We start from the raw sequence: 17,419 nt of genomic DNA on the forward strand, positions 1-17,419 counted from the left end.
ACCCGAAGCCTCTGGTCACACTGGCATCAGAACCCTGTCCCGCTCACCTTCGCCGCATGGGTTGCGCAGACTCGTTGTCACTGCCGCAGGACAGGTTGCGTTGGCGGGTGCAGGGGAACTTTGGTGACTTGGTGCGGTCACTGGGCGAGTTGTAGAGCCCGCTGGAGTGGAAGAGAAAGCTCATGGTCAGGCTCAGGAGTTTTCACAGGACCGTGTGTGCAGTGTGAGCACTAATGTCATTTGGACTTCTTTTCAGAACTGTACCCCGACTACAGATCAATGGTTCTCAGCCTTCCCAATACTCCGACCCTTTAACACTGTTCCTTATGTTGTAGCGACCCCAACCATAAAATTATTTTGTTGCTATTTCATAAATGTAATTTTCTGTTATGAATCATGTTAAACGTCTGCTGTGGGAATCTCAAGGGGGTTGCAACCCACAGGTTGAGAAGTGCTCTGACCCATCACGAGGGCCTTGTGGGTGACTTCTTACACACACTGGCTGTCCTTCCTGTCCTTCTCAAAGGCTTCACAGTGGGAAACACGCTACCGACACCCACTTCAGCACTTCCTGAAGCCACAGGGCAGTCAGTGTCCTGGACTGGGTAGGCTGTGACAGATGTGCTGTCCTCTGCTGCCCTTCTCTCCAGGGACAGTGGGCCGGCTTACCTCTGGGGTCCATTTTCTTCCCATGGTGCATGAGATTTGCTTCTTTGGGTATCAGGGCTGTTTTCATTCTTTGCTTTCTTAAAACTTGAATAATAAAGAATGGAAAATAAGTTGACCAAAAAAAATGATGTTAGTCCACACTGATTTATTCAGAAGACTTATTTAACAGACATTTTTTTTCCAGTAAGCACGTTGGTGCCTCCTCCCTGAGTCTAGTTGCATTGCTTTAGGTAAGGAGAAGTCCAGCCGACCAATTGTTAAAAACTTTCTAAAGAGTCCATTCTAGTGGCCAAGAAGAGATGGTGGGAATGGGTGAGCCAAAACTAAGGAGTGTGAGAAAGCCTATGCAAAATCACTACTTAGGAAGTTAATTAAAAATATATAATTTAAATTGGAATATGGTAGCAAATGCATTTAATCCCTGCACTTGAAGGGCAGAGTCAAATGGGTTTCTAAACCCAGAGCCAGGCTGGTGTACATAGGGTGTACCTGTATATTATATGTTTATATAAATATATGTTATATTATATATGCAAATATATATATATATTTTTAGGAGTTTAAATGGAGCATTCTGCATGGATGACCATACTTTCCCCAGAAACCATGGGTAATTAGATGAAAAGCTCACTATCAGGCATGGTATCAGTATCAGTATCTTGGTTTTGTCAGAGAGGCCCCAGAGGTACCCAAAACAACAGAGGCTATTACCATTGCTCTTGCTTGCCCACCATAACTAGACAATGAGACCCCACTGCTGAAGACAACAATACAATGCAGTTGCAGGACATACAGAAATCAAGCTAGCGCTGATCCAGAAGCTTTCTCCCTCCTGGCCAGCTTTCATAGTGCTGAAAGGTGCTATTCAGGCCATGGGGACGTACTCAGGAGTGGCGTGTGCTCTGCAATCCTGACCTGCCACGCAACATATGCCACAGGTATAATAAAGGAATGACTGCTAACAGGGCGAGCCAACTGCTTTCTGACTGAATTAGAGGCCTGCTTGCCTGATGAGAGAGGGTTGGGAGAAGGAGGGAAGAGGGAGGGAGAGAGGGAGGGAGGGAGGGAGGGAGGGAGGGAGGGAGGGAGGGAGGGAGGGAGGGAGGGAGGGAGGGAAGGAGGAAGGATCAGAGGAGAAAAGGAAGGTGACTCCTTCCCAGGAAAAGAAGAAATAAGAACTACAAAGTAGACAAAGACAGCAAGATGAGAAGGGAGAGAACCCAAGTGCAGTGGTTTGGTTGAGAATGGCCACCACAGACGCATGTGTTTGGATGCTTGGTCCCCAGCTGGCAGAACTGTTTGGGAAGGATTAGGAGGTATGGCCTTGTTGGAAGAAGTGTGTCACTGGTGCTACTCCCAGTTCATTCTCTCTGTTTCCTGCTTATGGAATGGAGACAACCTCTCAGCTACTGCTCCAGTGCCATGCCTACCACCATGCTTTCTGCCATGTTGACTGCCATGCACTCTAATCCTCTGGAATCATGAGCCCCAAATGAGATACTTTCTTTGTGAGCCAAGTTACGTTGGTCATGGTGTTTTGTCACGGCAATAGAAAAGTAACTACGATACTGCAGGATCCACTGACATGAGGCTGGCATTTTTTAGCAGTGGCCAGATGCCCTGGCTCCAGCTTTGGCTCTGAAAGCTAACTCTGGGCAGGATCAGGCTACCCTATCTGACCTCTGCCCAGCTTCCAGATATCCTGGCTCCATCCTTCCAGATCAGAATTTCTTCTGAATGCCATTTCCTGACCTAGTATCGTCTTTCTGCCCTAAGAATGTAAATATAACTGTTGTTGTTGTTACTTGAGCCTAACAAATTGTTTTAGAGCACCCAGACAGAGGGAGGGATCAGCAGAAGGGCATGGGGCCACGGCTCACTTCCTCTGGAGTCTTAGCTTGCAGAGAAAAAGAGACTTAGCTGCTAATCTACTTTTAATCCCGGCCTTTTGAGGGATCTGGATAGCTGTTATAGAATATGTCTGTAGCAGAATTCTTAGTAATAGCAACCAAGAGGAGAAAGGGGAAAGAGACAAGGATGTTGTAAAAACAGAACAAACAGACTTCTGCCTTAGGACAGTATATTCACACAGGAATAATACACACCTATAGAAGACACATCCAACAAGTTCACACACATCAAAGGTTTAGTACATAGCAGGCATGTTTTACATAGGTCTGATATATTCCTTAACAATGACTTAAAACCAGAGTTTCAAAGAACAAATTCCCAGAGTAAATACTTCCCTTCTGAAATAAGAAAAAGTAAAACATACAGCAGAGATTCACTACAGTAGTACAGAGTGTATGCTTACTAAGTCAGAGAGAAAAGGTGAAGAGAAAAGAAGGGAGATGGGGAAGAAGAGAGATGAACAAGGAATTGCAAGTGGATGAATGATAGAGAATAACGAAATCCCTGTGGGCACGGTGACTGTGCTCCTTCCCCAAGGTCCTTCTCACTCTGCAGCCTGTGGGAGCCTGCCACTCTTCTGTTTTCAAGACTGTTAGCAGCGATGAGTTGCAACGCTGACTGAATGCTTTCTAAGGGGCTTGGGATCTGAATATCAAGGAAGATTACTGTTCTTATACTGGATCTATCACAAGCATGCCCTGTATGTGCCGACGAAGCAGCCTCTACCCAGGACTGTGAGACCAGCTAGGGAAATGCAGTCTTCATTAAAGATAAAGAATGCATCATTCTAAAAGGTTAATCTGTAAGGAGACTGCCCCAGAACTAAAGAAAAGAAAACAGGCCAGGCAGCAGTAGTGCACGCCTTTAATCCCAGTACTCTGGGAGGCAGAGGCTGGTGGATCTCTGTGAGTTCAAGGCCAGCCTGGTCTACAGAGCAAGTTCCAGGACAGGCAAGGCTACACAGAGAAACCCTGTCTTGAAAAACCAAAAAGAAGCAATCAAGAAAGAACCAAGACCTGTAGGGGAGACATCACAGCTCTGGAATACACTGTACTCCTCAAAGCCACCACAGTCCAGCTGAGTGAAGGGGCCATTATTTACAAAGAAAAGATGGAGTGAAGGATGACCTAAGGCATCTTTGCAGGTCACACATCTCTGACTTCTGGGACTTTTCCATGATGCAAGTGGTACAGGCTCTTTCTATAGGGAAAGTGAGCTCGAGAAAGCTACTCATTGTGTGCTGATAAGACTGCTCTGTGTGCATAATTAGAGACAGGAAAAAATGACTCCAAAAGTCCCTTAGCAGAGAACAGAGCTGATCTTTGAGAAACCAATGCATGTAGTGTATGAAGACGAGGTTTTCCCAGTGGGAATGCTGTTGGGAAAACGGATACATACCAAGGACAATGACAGAACTTTGCACGTATGCAATCTCTGAATTCTGAGGCTCTGAGCTCTCTAAAGTTATAAACCTCTTCCCGGAGCCACAGCGCAGTGCACCAATGTAAGGAATACAGTACGTTAAACAAAAACATCACCCCCTTTACGTCGCCACTTCCTTTGAGTTAGTCCATTGTATCGTGCCTTTAAAAACCACATGGGATTCTCAGCGTGCTGCTGAGGGTTGCAGACCACGCACAGTCTGTGACTTCACCATGCCGCGACAGCAAGGGCACATCAATGCGGGGCAGGTTCCAGTGTCTGGATTTTGCTGACACAGTAACGCATCCTTTGGATCAGACACTACTCACTGAAGCCCCCAGGTTAAAAGTACTACCCAGTTACCAAAGCGAGAAGATCCGCGACCTTGCCGACGAGGGGAAGAACTTGTACAGCGCACATAACTGCACACACTGACCTTTTCACTGGTGAAGGTGCGATAATTTTAGTTGTTCCTTCACTCTCCCCATTTTCCGTGCTTGCGATGACCCGGTTTACGTTGTTTGATCCTAATAACAGAACAAAAGCAAAGATGGGAGACAGAAGGAGGCCGTGAGGAGGGACACACAACCACGGGAGAATGGTCTGCAGGCTGGGGCAACGGCTCAGTCAGGAGAGCTGGTACCGTGCAAGCATGGAGACCAGGGTTGGGTTCCCAGAACCCATGCCAAAAAGCCAATCATAATGGCGGATACTTGTGATCCCAAAACTGGGGGAAGGAGACAGACAGGGTCTGTCCTGGAGGCTCAGCAGCCAGCCAACCTCAACTAGGTCTAGCCCCAAATCCCCGTGAGAGGCTATGTCCCCAAAACAGGCACACTGCTCTCAAGGAACAACACTCAAGGTTGTCCTCCAGCCTCCACAAACACGCCCACGCTCTCACACAAAATTCAATGGTAAAACGTAATTTGGGGTAATTTGTGACACTTTTTATTGATCATCACTCCAAATAAATGATCAGCCGCTCAATATACTAGCTGACACATCAAACCCTCAGCACAGTACTACCCCAGAGGTCTAAGCTTTGATTTTTGAAAAACACTAGTAAGTCCCCATACAATGGATCTAAAAATAAAAAATAAAAACGCAGACTCTGAAAATAAGATTCTATGATACTTGTTACCATCCAAACCATATAAACCCTTATCAGTTCTTAAGAACAAAGCGGTGAAGTTTTCCAACATGCCCTAACTGCTCCCATCTGAAATCCCATGAACTCCCCAAAACTGAAACCCGTGAGGACATCCCAACTCAAAATGCAAATCGCAAAAGAATAATATACATGTATACATATGATATGTACATTCTCCCTCCCTCCCTCTCCCTCTCTCCCCCCCTCTCTTTCCTCCCCCCCCCACCCCCCCCCCTCTCTCTCTCACACACACACACACACGTTTCTAAAAGCACCTTTTACAAAACATGCCTCGAAACTTAGAGCTGAATGTTTTAGGTTTATTCCACCGCAGATTTGCACAGTGCAGGGCGGGCCAGCAGAGGGCACCCACAGCAGACACTATGCAGGGTTCCCTGCTAAAGAATCTGGGTCCTGATCTCAGGACAGAGACCAGCAGACAGGAATGACATCGGTGGCTCCACTGGTGACTCTTCTCACTCAGAGGAGGCAGTCTGGACGGGAGGGGCAACCAGCCAACGAGTGCAGCAGGCAGAAGTGTCTCCTACAGGGCTGTTTCTAGAGGGTGTCTCCACAGGCAGAGACCCAAATCCAGTCACTGCATGCTAAGTATTGGAGTCATGGGGATCACTGGGAAACTAGCGAACACTAATATTTACTGAGTGCTCACTGTGTGTCAGGCACTGTTCTACGTGGTCTGTACGTATTTACTCGTGTGATCCCCAAAATACCCTTGTGACGTAGACACTGACATCACTTCATTGTAAAGATACAAATACAAGCCTTTGGGGCTGGAGAGATGGCTCAGTGGGTAAGGGCACTCACTGCTCTTGCAGGACTTAGGTTTGGTTCCCAGCACCCCACATAATGGCTACTAACCATCTCTAACTCCAGTTCCAGGGGACCTAACACCCTCTTATGACCTCCATGGGCACATGGTATACATATATCCAGGCAGGCAAAATACTCGTACATGTAAAATAAATGTCTAACAAAACTGAGCCTTTCACCCTCTAGCTCCCCAGTCAACCAGCTTTGAGATGTATCAGCTCAGCCACAAAGATTTAACCACAAAGCACTCTTGTTTTCTCTCTGCATCTAAACGCCGCCACCTATAAAGTGTGAGTCAATCAAAATTGAAGGTCAACTGGAGGAGAGAGAAGAGGTTTACCTGGTTATTAAATCTAAATTGACTCCCCCCCCCCCAAACAACTGGCTTTCAGACGAAGAAAAGATTTGGTGAGCCTGAGAGATGAGAGCTAGAGCAGCCTGGGCTAAGCTGGGTAACACGGCTTTGTTTATAGCAGATGCCCACCCTTCTTACTCAGCTGGTCCTACTGGAAATAGGTGCTTGGTAAGTGACCCTCTCCTTCAGTTCAGAAGGAGCAGTTGCAGCTGCCAGAAGCAGAATCAACAGCTACTTGATTTGGGGACAATTCTTTAGCCATCTTGATGATAAGCACACATACATTTTCAATGACAAAAACACATTTATTTTACTACTAAAGAACTGTACACAATTCATAACTTTGACAAAGGAAGTCCTTCTGTGCATGTGTTGCTTTTATTAGTTAATGAATAAGAAGCTGTTTTGGTCAGTGGCTTAGCAGAATAGAGCTGGGGGTGGGTGAGGGGAGAGGGACTGACTAAACTGAATGCTGGGAGAAAGAAGGCGGAGTCAGTGAGAAGCCATGTAGCCCCGCTGGAGGCAGACGCCAGGGACAGAACTTTACCCGGTAAGAACAGCCATATGGTGATACACAAATTAATGGAGATGGGTTAGTTTAGGATATAAGAGTTAGCCAGAAATACACTTGAGCTATTGGCCAAACAGTATTGGAAATAATACAGTTTCTGTGTGATTGTTTTGGGGCTGAGTAGCCGGGGATGAACAAGCAGGCTCCTACAACATAACTTGACATTTGTCAAGGCAAATCGGCCCTCTGATGTTACTCAAACAGCCCCACTACTATTTACTTACAGCTGGACTGGGTGAGCACATGACATTAAAATGAAAAACCAAAAGTCACGCTTGGCAATTGAGAAAAACTTATAGGAAAAGTAAAAGGACAGAGAGGATCCGAGTAAAGGATATTTTTCCATATTAATAATTTCTTTTAAATACCTTCAAATATCAATTTATAAACTTAAATATATTTATCTTATATGCTATGTCTGACTATTTTGCATGAATCCATATATGTGCACTGTGTACATGACTGCTACCTGCAGAAGCAAAAAGAGGGAATCATATCCCCTGAACTTGGAGTTCTAGATGATTGTGCGTTACCGCATGGGTGCTCAAAACTAACCCTGTGTCCTCTGCAGAGCTCTTTAATTGCAGAGACATATCTCCGGCGTGCGTGCACACACACACACACACACACACACACACACACAAATTTATAAATCTTTATGTTCAATTTTATTTTACTTAATCATATTTTATCTTTTCCCCAAACTTTAATTTAAAACAAACAAACAAAAACAACTACACCTAATACTCAAGACAAAAAGTCAGGAAACATTATGGCCATCCCCAAAACAAGACATCTGGGAGCTTTAGTAAATCAACCACTATCCCAACACAACTTCTCAGAAGAAACATTGTATTCAGGAAGAGAACTGAGCTAGCGTTGGAACAGTTTGCATTTTCTTTCCATACTGGCAGTACATACTCAGCCTTGGCTGCGCCAGCTTTTCACTACGTATCATGGATAAAATAGATAATGATAATAACAGATAATAATAAAATATCAAAGGAGAATAAACCAGTAAAATAAAAGATGCCTTTTCTAATCCACAGATTACAGTCAAACACACAAATGCTCGAGAAGAAAATTCTCTTCTATCACCAAAACACAGACTTACCAAACTATAAAATAAAAGCAAGTTTTCAAACACGTGCTCTGGAAACTAGAAATGTTCCTGCATCCGATGGCCAATTACTTAAAGTTCAAATTCCTGACATCAGCTCATCCAGACAAAGGGGTCCCTAACCGCTCTGAAGAGTTTCCGGCTTCAGAGTCCCAAGACAGCAATTTAAGCGCATACACCTCCTCCCTGTAGACGTACAGGCTTCCCAGCCTCGATTTGCTACATGTCGACTGCAAGATCAAACAAGGCCTCTACTAACACGCTAGAGGGTAGATTAAAAGGACGGGAGCGGCGCAGAAAGCTACTGGAAGCTACGTCAATGCACAAAGGAACCTTGCACAGTTCCTCTGCTTGCAGTTTCCTGTCCCTAGGACAGCACTGCCCAACACTCCCATCTTTACTGGTACAATTAACTTGCAGATGAGGTAGATGGGCCCAAAGGTACCTCTCTCCCAGTCCTCCACCACAGCTACAGATGCACACATACTGGAGACAGGCAGCCAGAGACATCATTCTTATCTACAGCTCAGAATGCCCAGTTCATAAACAAAAGAGACACTAGGGAGCCTCGCTGACTCGGAAGGCTTGAAAGTTTGACGATCTGAAGACCGGGAAAGCACACCACTGCTGGAGAGCCTGCCAGCAAGGGTGGAGCAGCCTTCCCTCAACCTTGGGGGCCCAATGACAGTCCTCATCTCTGAATGGCTGGATGGAATCAGGAAGTATCTCAAGTGCCCGGATACCAATTATTCTTTCCCATGATTTGAGAACACAGATTCTGCCACAGAAAGAAAGAGCTGGTAGCTAAGTTTCTCAAGGCACTGGTTATTTCCCCCAAAGCCCAAGGGGACCCTACACCTTGGAGGAACAGACAGCAAGCCTTCCCTGGCCACCATCTCTCGAACCCACAACTAATGTTCTCCTGGTGGAGGGGTCATTGCCCCTGCTTCAGTGCAGGCCACTCGGCCACTCACTGATTTATAGTACACAAAGCACATATATAAGGATTACTTTTAAAAATTATTCTATGTACAACTATTTGGCCTGCATGAATATACATATATCACATGTGTTCAGTGCCCACATAGGCCAGAAGATGGTGTCAGAGACCCTGGAACTGGAGTTAGAGACAATTGTGAGCTTGCCATGTGGGAGCTGGGAATTGAACCCAGGTCCTGAGGGGTTACTTTTAAAAGGCTTGGTTGAAAGAAAGTTGGAAATTGTCTTTTACAATATGTATTTCTATGTCCGAGCTCCTTTTTGTGAGGTTGTAACCCAGCAGTATTTAATTCTTTCACACAAAGAATTTTTAAAAGCTATGCATCTCAGTGCGTGCATACAAGATGAAAAGTTGCACTTTTTCTGGAAAGTTTTCTGGTTTAGTTATTAGGACAGTGCTAGCTAGCCTCCTATGTGTTTGGATGAGTTCCTTTATCTCCTATTACTGAATACAAAGGAGTACTGACATTTGATGTTTCATAGTAAAGGGCAACGAAGCCAGCTGGTATTGATTGGGCTGCTCTTTGACAACAGACTTCTTTTCTTTTACTGATTCATCTTTTATCAGTCTATCGTTTTTATCTGTGACAAAATACAGACATGAATTAAAATTCCCTAGGTGATAAAATTGCCTTCTGGGGCTGGGGAGAACAGGGGCTGTGCAAACACGAGCACCTGAGTCTGACTCCCAGCACCCATGTACAAAGCCAAGTGTGTCTGTTACTTACATGACCTGTGAGCCTGGTGCGGGAGCGGGTGGGGTGGGTGCAGAAACTAGATCTCTGGGGCTGCCTGGTGCCAGTATTCTATCGCTGAAATGGTGAGCTCCAGGTTCAGAAAGAGACCATCTTTTAGAGAAATACGGTAGAGAGGGACAGGCAGGAGACCCGATCCCCTCCTCTGGCCTTCACACCGTATGCACAGACACATACACCACATGCACATATGTACACCACATGTATATCACAGACAGAGGCACGAAAATAACTTCTGAATACGTATTACATTTAGTAGTGATATTAACATGCTAGAGTAATGCCAATGACGACAAAATATTAAATACAGAAAATAAATTGTACTAGAAAGTAGTTTTAAAAATATGTTTATTAATTATTTCTGTATGTGTGCGCCTGCACGAGTTTATGTGCCCTACATGTATGCAGGTATCCAGAAGGCACTGGATCCCCTGAAATAGTAGTTACAGAAGTTTGGAGTCACGAGATATGGGTGCTAGGAACTGAACCTGCGTCCTCTGCAAGAGCAGTAAGCGCTCTCCACAGCCAGGTATCTCTCCAGTTCCTAAAGTCCTGCTAGTGAGATGAACGGGGGTCTTGTTTCCCTAATGGTTACATGGATAGAACCAACTGGGAACTTTCCTTTTGGACCAGTTGTGGCACATCCTCCTTTAACCCCAGCATCCAAGCAGCAGAGGCAGGTAGATCTCTTTTAGTGTGAGGATAGCCTGATCTACACAGCAAGCTCAGGCTAGCCAAGGCTCCATTGGGAGACCATCAAAACAGAACAAACAAACAAATGAAATAAATTGTACTTTTGGGAAACTGGACAGGTTGATCATCAGTTGGGAGCACTCATTTCTTTTTAGGGGACTAGTGTTTGGTTCTCATCACACAATCGGTGGCTCACAACTGCCTGTAACTTCAGCTCCAGGGTATCTGTTGCCTTTGTCTGGTTTCTACAGTCACCTACATATGCACATCTGTGCACGCACACACATACACAAATAGAAAAATGTCTATTTCTTTTAAATTTTACTGTTGGCTGGATGTGGTAGCGCACACCTTTAATACCGGTACACAGGAGAGAGAGGCCAGCAGGCAGACTTCTGTGAGTGTTTAGGGACAGCCCTGCTCAACAAAGCATTCCAGGACAATGAAGGCTACACAGTGTGACCTTCTCTTTAAAAAGTAAAAAAAAAATACAAGGCTACACAAAGAAATCTTGTCTTAAATAACAAAGCAAAACAAAAGAAAGAATTACCTATTGCTAGACTGGGACAGTTTAACAGAAGAGACTCATTACCATTTTAATTATTTTTTTCTGATGAGACATTTTAGGCACAAAAACAAGTGGAAAGAAAAAGTATTCTGCTAAGAGGTCATATGACACCCCACAAAGGGGTCACGATACCCCACAAAGGGGTCACATAACACCCCAAAGCTCCTCCAAGAATTCCGTACCTCCTCATGACACAGCATCAGCAATGATCCTGAATATTTGTCAGGCCACAGGTCCTTCAATTTTGTAGTGAGTGAAAATGAGAAAACAGCTCAGAAAAGCGGATGTTACTTGATAATTAGAATCATTTATTTCCCAACACCAGCCAAGGAGGTTTAAAGACACAGATACAATAGATTTCAGTTGGAGGAGCGCTCTGTTTGCCTTTGTAAAATGAGGGAAGGTTCACTGTAAAAGGCACAGTGAGAAAAAGCCAGCATGTCTACTACAGATGGGTTTCTTTCAGTAAAAAAGAAAAAAAAAAAAAAACTAGTAATCAATCCAAACCACTGAACTATTTGTGTCCTAGAAAGTCTCCATGATGTCCCACGCTTAGCAATCAGGTCACATGACCCCAAACAGAGCTCTTTGGAGTTGGAGAAAACAACAGAAGCAAGATATCAACATGCTATGGGGGGGGGGATGGGGTGAGACAGAGACAGACAGGGGGAGGGGGTAGTAAGAAGTTAAAAAAAAAAAGTCACAAGCTTTGCCTTCCAAACTGCATTTTATTATATATCCCTCAGCTACAAATGTAGGGATGGATGAAAAATTCTAGCTAGACACGTCCTTCAAAAATGACTTCCTTCACAGTATCACCATAGGTTACCTCTAGCCACAATCAAATTACCCTCCTCACTTTTCCCAAGGATTTTTGTTGGTGGTGTTTGTTTGCTTGTTGAGACGTAGCCGCAGCTGGCCTTGAACGCAAAGAGATCCACCCGCCTCTGCTGGAATCAAAGGTGTGACCATCACTGCCTGGCTTTTGCCATTGTTGTTAAAGACCATTTTCTTTATTTTATTCTAACTTTAGTGTGTCTTAGTAGATACAGCCACTGAGGCCAGAGGCAGCTTCAGATCCCTTGAGAGCCTCCTCACGTGGGTGCTAGAATCCCAGTTCCTGCCCTCTGACAGAGCAAGGGCTCTTAGCCACTGACGCATCTCTCCAGCCATCTCCTGTCTTTCCTGCGGTGCCCCGCGGACGCATGGCACATCCCCCCTGCCAGAACCACATCTTTCGTATCTCTAGTTTGTCCGTATTCAAACTTAAAGAACAGATCTGGTTCTCATCTCATCACCAGCTGACCTGGTGACCTTGAACAAAAACTCCTCTGGGTCTCCGTTCTCTCATCTGCGAAATGGGGTACCACCAACCATTTACACAGCAAACGAGAGGATTAAATTAGACAGTTTATACAAAGTCCTTGGCATAGCATCGATGAGCGTTAAATAGCTGCCTTGTGTTTGTATGTCTGAACCTGAACACACACATTAGTGGCCATGCTTTATTTTATTTATTTTCCTTCAGGAAGGAGGGTCTCATGCCACAGAGGTGATTAATAAATTCTTGATAAATAAGAAGGAGAAGCAAAACCTTTATGGTAATTTCACCAAAGTTAAGGCTTCAATGTGAACATATATATAGTAAGTTTTTAGCTTTCCTTGCTTTTCCAATTTGGGTAGCTATGCTTGGCATGCCAAGTACTCACAGAAAGGGGCACACACTAGTTTCTTAGAATGTATCTAATCAGACTGGCCGTACATTAATACACCTTTACACAGTGCAAATAAGCATCAGCTTCAAGGTGGGACAGAAAGGGAAACAGCCTTGAACAAACCCTTGCCTCTATCCAGTGCTCACCCCAGAACTGAGATCATTTCTTTCAGAAATGGGTCAGCAGTCAAGCGCAGCTCTGTAAGCCAGGCACTCTAGAATCCAGTTCAGGACCAGCCTGGACTTCTACAAGTCGAGTTCCAGCCGACTGACTTGCTGTTCCTTCACACAAACTGGCAAGATGGCTCAGCGGGTACAAAAGCCTGCTGCCAAGTCTCATAACCCAGGTTCAGTTCCTGGAATCCACACGGTAGAGGAAGGGGCCTGATTCCCACATTTTGTCTTCTGACCTCCACATACATAGCACATGCATGTGCACACACAGGCACACACGCGCACACACACCCACACAAAGACACACAAATCGTTTCAAATCTTTGAAGCAAGTTATATCTGCTGAAGTAAGAAATCACACGACAGAAGGGAAAGCAGGTTTGTGTCTTTTCAAATAATTCTAGACATTTTACTTTTTAAAGTTTACACTGACTTTTTTTTCAGTTATGTTCCCTAGAATTCTAAAGACCTGGATTCAAATCCTCGTCTACTGCTGGTATTTGCTCAACCTTGAATGACTGCTTAATGCTGCTTAACAATTGTTTTGGTTTCCTCATTAATTAAAAAGAAAAAGGAAAAAAATCCTAAAAACCTATTTCCCTTAGTGTCACTAAAACTGTCCAGTGATGGCTCCGGCCGAAGGTGACGACCTGAAGGGTCTCACAGGCTGGAATCCACTGATACAGAGTCTCTCTTACCCTCTGTGCTCAAAGCAGCGTGGTTCCTCATTGTTTCTCACAGTCAACTCCACTTCTGCTTCTCCGCAAACCAGCTGCCCACAGCAGTACAAGGGACAGCAATGCAGCCCCAAACGTTTGGCTGTGCCGAGCCTAGCGACGCATCTGCATCTGCTGCATTCCGGGTGACCTTTTTGGGGGGAGCTTGATTTGAGAGGTCCTCAGATGTCCCATTCTTACTACAAATTAGCCCACACTTCCAGAGGGCAAACCCATCTGCACTTTCTGCCCTCCTGTCAGAAACCCCACAGAGCAAAGAACTCCATATGCTAAGCAGGGCACTTCTAGCAGCAGTGAATGGAGCTCTTTCCTCTCCTGCCTCCCTCCAGGGTATATCTGTCTCTCACCCTCCCCATTCTCCTACCCACCCGCCAGGGGACCCGTCAGGGATGCACCGCCAAGAATCTTTCACCCTCCCCACACCGACTATAGCTACCCTAAACTCAGAGAACCCCAACATTTTCCATATTGAAATCAATATCTAAGGCAAACAGAGCCATGCAAATCCATCCACTCCGGACTTCAGAGTCCAAAGAAAATATGAGCCGTCTTAAATCTTAGCTGTGTAAATCTTAGGTGCCGTCTGCTCCAGAATACCTATTCCCCAAACAGAATTCCAAACAGCTCAAAAATATCCTTTAACTGCTGCCTGGGGAAGAAAAATGGGGCACGCAGGGTGCGTATTTAACTAACACAGCATTTTCCGAACTTTGGAATCAAGGCACCGTATTATGAACCCTGATAACAAGCAAGGGCCCAAGCAGAGTCAATCCCACCCACCACTGGCTTCCACAAGCAGGTTCAAGAAGGGACTAGCCCACAGCTGTGTGAACACAGCTGTCAAAGGCAAACACAAACTATACAAGCCTCCCAGAAGAGATGGTCATCTCTCCCTGGTTCTCACCAGGCGAACAGTACTCATTTTTAACTAGGAGCTAACCAAAAGAGGTGAAAATGTCAGCCATCTGGTCAATTTTAGGGGAGCCTAGCCCTAACATTTGGATGTTCACCTTCCTAGACCTGGATAGAGGGGGGGAGGACCTTGGACTTCCCACAGGGCAGGGAACCCTTACTGCTCTTAGGACTGGAGAGGGAGGGGGAGGGGAGGGGAGGGAAAATGGGAGTCTGGGAGGAGGCGGAAATTTTTAATAAAAAAAATAATAATAATAGAATAATTTAAAAGTGGTATCAGAGCAAAGATTGTTACAATTGATAATATTCAACTTGGCAATAAGGATTTCATTTAACCTTTGCTAAAATGTTTTTTGAAATATAAAATGTGATGTATTTCCAATAGCAAAAATATATTAAAGTATTTGAAATTATTTATGCAAATGAATGTTTTGCCTGCATGCATGTGGACCACACGTGTGCCTTATAAGGTCAGAAGAAAGAATCAGGTCCCTTAGACTGGAGTTACTCAGGGTTGTGATCAACCATGTTGGGGCTGAGAACAGAACCTGGGTCCTCTGCAAGAGTAGCCAGTGCTCTTAACCACTGAGCCACCTCTCCAGTCCCACAAAGACACAGTTTACAATTTGGGATGGCAGTCTTCACAGACCCATGGAGCTTCTGAAGCAGCAACGATCAAGCATGCAGTGGTGTTTCCCCTCAAAGTCTTTTCTATCTTTTCTGTGTTTGATCCTTCCGACTCTGAGCCAGGCAAGCCAGAGAACATAAGGGAACACTATTACTTCAGGGAGAAGAAGGGTTCTAAACGTTTACACATCCCATCCCTCTGTTCTATAGCAAATGGGACGACAGCGGATGCTGTGAGGTCTTCTGCAGTCAGCGGGGCTTATTTACAACCCTCGCTGCTCTCTCTGCTCCTTTTCCTTTCCTTTGCTGGCCGCTGTGGACTTTCCTAACGGAAGAGCTTGCAGAACCAGGCGAGAGCAAACGAGATTCTCCTCAAGCATTCTTACAGTCCACCTGAAGACAACGCCGAGACCCAGATTTGGACATTGCCTCAGTAGATTATCTAATTCTAATCTGTCACACTGAAAAAGAAGGGCCAAATCACACTGTGTCCAAAACTAAGTTAGCACTGTGTTAATTTTCTAGAAACCGTCCCCACAGCCACCACGCAGCAGCTTAATGTTCAGAATGCTTTGTTCTAATGCCCTGGGAAGCGAGCTAACACTATTTTCTTCCTTTTCCTGTCCTTAGCTGACGGAGAAAATAGACACGAACGAGCACGCAATGCCTGACAGGTGTGAAGGCTATCACGTCCGCATCTCTTTCCAGTCTCCATCCTCCCACTTTTTCCAGTCCCTTGCACCAAGTGATCTCGATCCAGAGAGCCTCCAAGCTAAAGATAGAACCAGTTACTCCTAGTGACCAGCTAATCACTTCACCTCCCCAGGTCTTGGTTCCTTACCTGCCATGCAAGGCACCTGTGCCACTTCCGCTCCTGCAAGGACTCCGCGCTCTCAAGACCCTTCCTTCTCTGGAGTAAAGCCCATGCTCCGTGAAGCACCATCTGGGAAAACACCCTAATGTCTCTAACGTGGCTACCGTGCACAGCACCGGAGTGCCTCGCTACAGCCTCTGAACACTCAGCTCTGCTCGTGTTGTAGAGGAACATTGTTAAGGTTGTAATCTGAGGGGACTTGTGGATCCCTGAATCCAGAGTCCTGAGTCCTCCTTGCTCAGTAACTCTGCCTCCCCTCGCTGAGCCCAATGGGCTTTGTCCTTCTTTGTCCTCTCTCTTTCCATTGGCGTCTTGACACTGGGGACATTCCTGACACTTGAGTTTTCTAAGCTTGGTCTGGCATGTCCCATCACTTGCTCTACGAATTACACTGTATACTTTCTAGAATAACATCAGAGTCCAGCTCAGAGCCATTCGAGACTATCTCTATGGGGGGGGGGGGGGGATGAGTGGATGTTTGAAACCATCTTCCCAGCATAATGCATTCCTGACAATTATCTACTAGGCTTTTTAAAATTACAACATGGGGAAAGGAATCAAATAAAATAGATCTTCCCCTATTCTTCATTTGCTTAGAGAAACACTTCCCCTTTAAAGGTCGCTATTATTACTAGCGTGTAATACACCCTGCCTGCACGTGTATCTGCACACATATACCCCACCCAGGATTTTCTGTATGTCTTTTTATACAACGGGAGCATGAGTCACTACCAGGGCCCCGGCTGCTTTCTTCCCTCCCTGTTTCTTGCTTACGCTGTAGTCTAGAGATCATTCTATACTTATTACAGCCATGTTTGCTCTGTGGCTCCCAGACAAGTCCCGGCTCCCACTTTCTAACCTAAACAGTCATGGTCACAGCATCTTCTAAAAGAACTGAGTGGGACACCATCAGTAGGGCTCAAAAGTGGAACCAAGCACACAGGAATGCCTAATAAACGTTACTTATTAACATTCTCTTCCCTTGATAGACCCTTGTGGAGCCTGGCCTTTCATGGCAAGTATCCCAGGGCTGTGGAATCGCACCAACACAAGTTCAGACCCTGCTCTCAGATTTCTCCTGACAGATACATGGTACTGGACACAGTGTCCATTCCCAGGGTACTTTCCAACTACCGGACATTTAGGTAGTTACGGTGTACCTACAATACAGCCTGCTCATGTTAGACAGGTGAAGTTGCTGAGCTTACTAAGAATTCCTTGATCCAGAACCCTGGCTTCCCCATGTTGTTGGTTTGTTCAACAATATTGTGGCCCCTCTTCGCAGTCTTTGTCTTCTCTTTGTTCTCTTTCTACTGTCTGCTTGATGTGACATGCAT

The 17,419-nt window shown here is 45.3% G+C and overlaps 1 protein-coding gene across 1 annotated transcript in view; it reads right to left on the reverse strand.

The window, feature by feature from the left end:
• The window catches only part of Epb41l4a (erythrocyte membrane protein band 4.1 like 4A), a 194,161-nt gene that overhangs the window by 29,296 nt on the left and 147,446 nt on the right, over window positions 1-17,419 (reverse strand). The window contains exons 13-15 of the mRNA XM_038330967.1: window positions 4,439-4,529; window positions 670-753; window positions 48-161 (exon numbers count right to left, since the gene is read on the reverse strand). Coding sequence (XP_038186895.1) covers window positions 48-161; window positions 670-753; window positions 4,439-4,529 — 289 coding nt within the window. The remainder of the gene's footprint in view (window positions 1-47; window positions 162-669; window positions 754-4,438; window positions 4,530-17,419) is intronic.

This window comes from Arvicola amphibius, chromosome 5 (assembly GCF_903992535.2).
Source record: "Arvicola amphibius chromosome 5, mArvAmp1.2, whole genome shotgun sequence".
NCBI lineage: Eukaryota > Metazoa > Chordata > Mammalia > Rodentia > Cricetidae > Arvicola > Arvicola amphibius.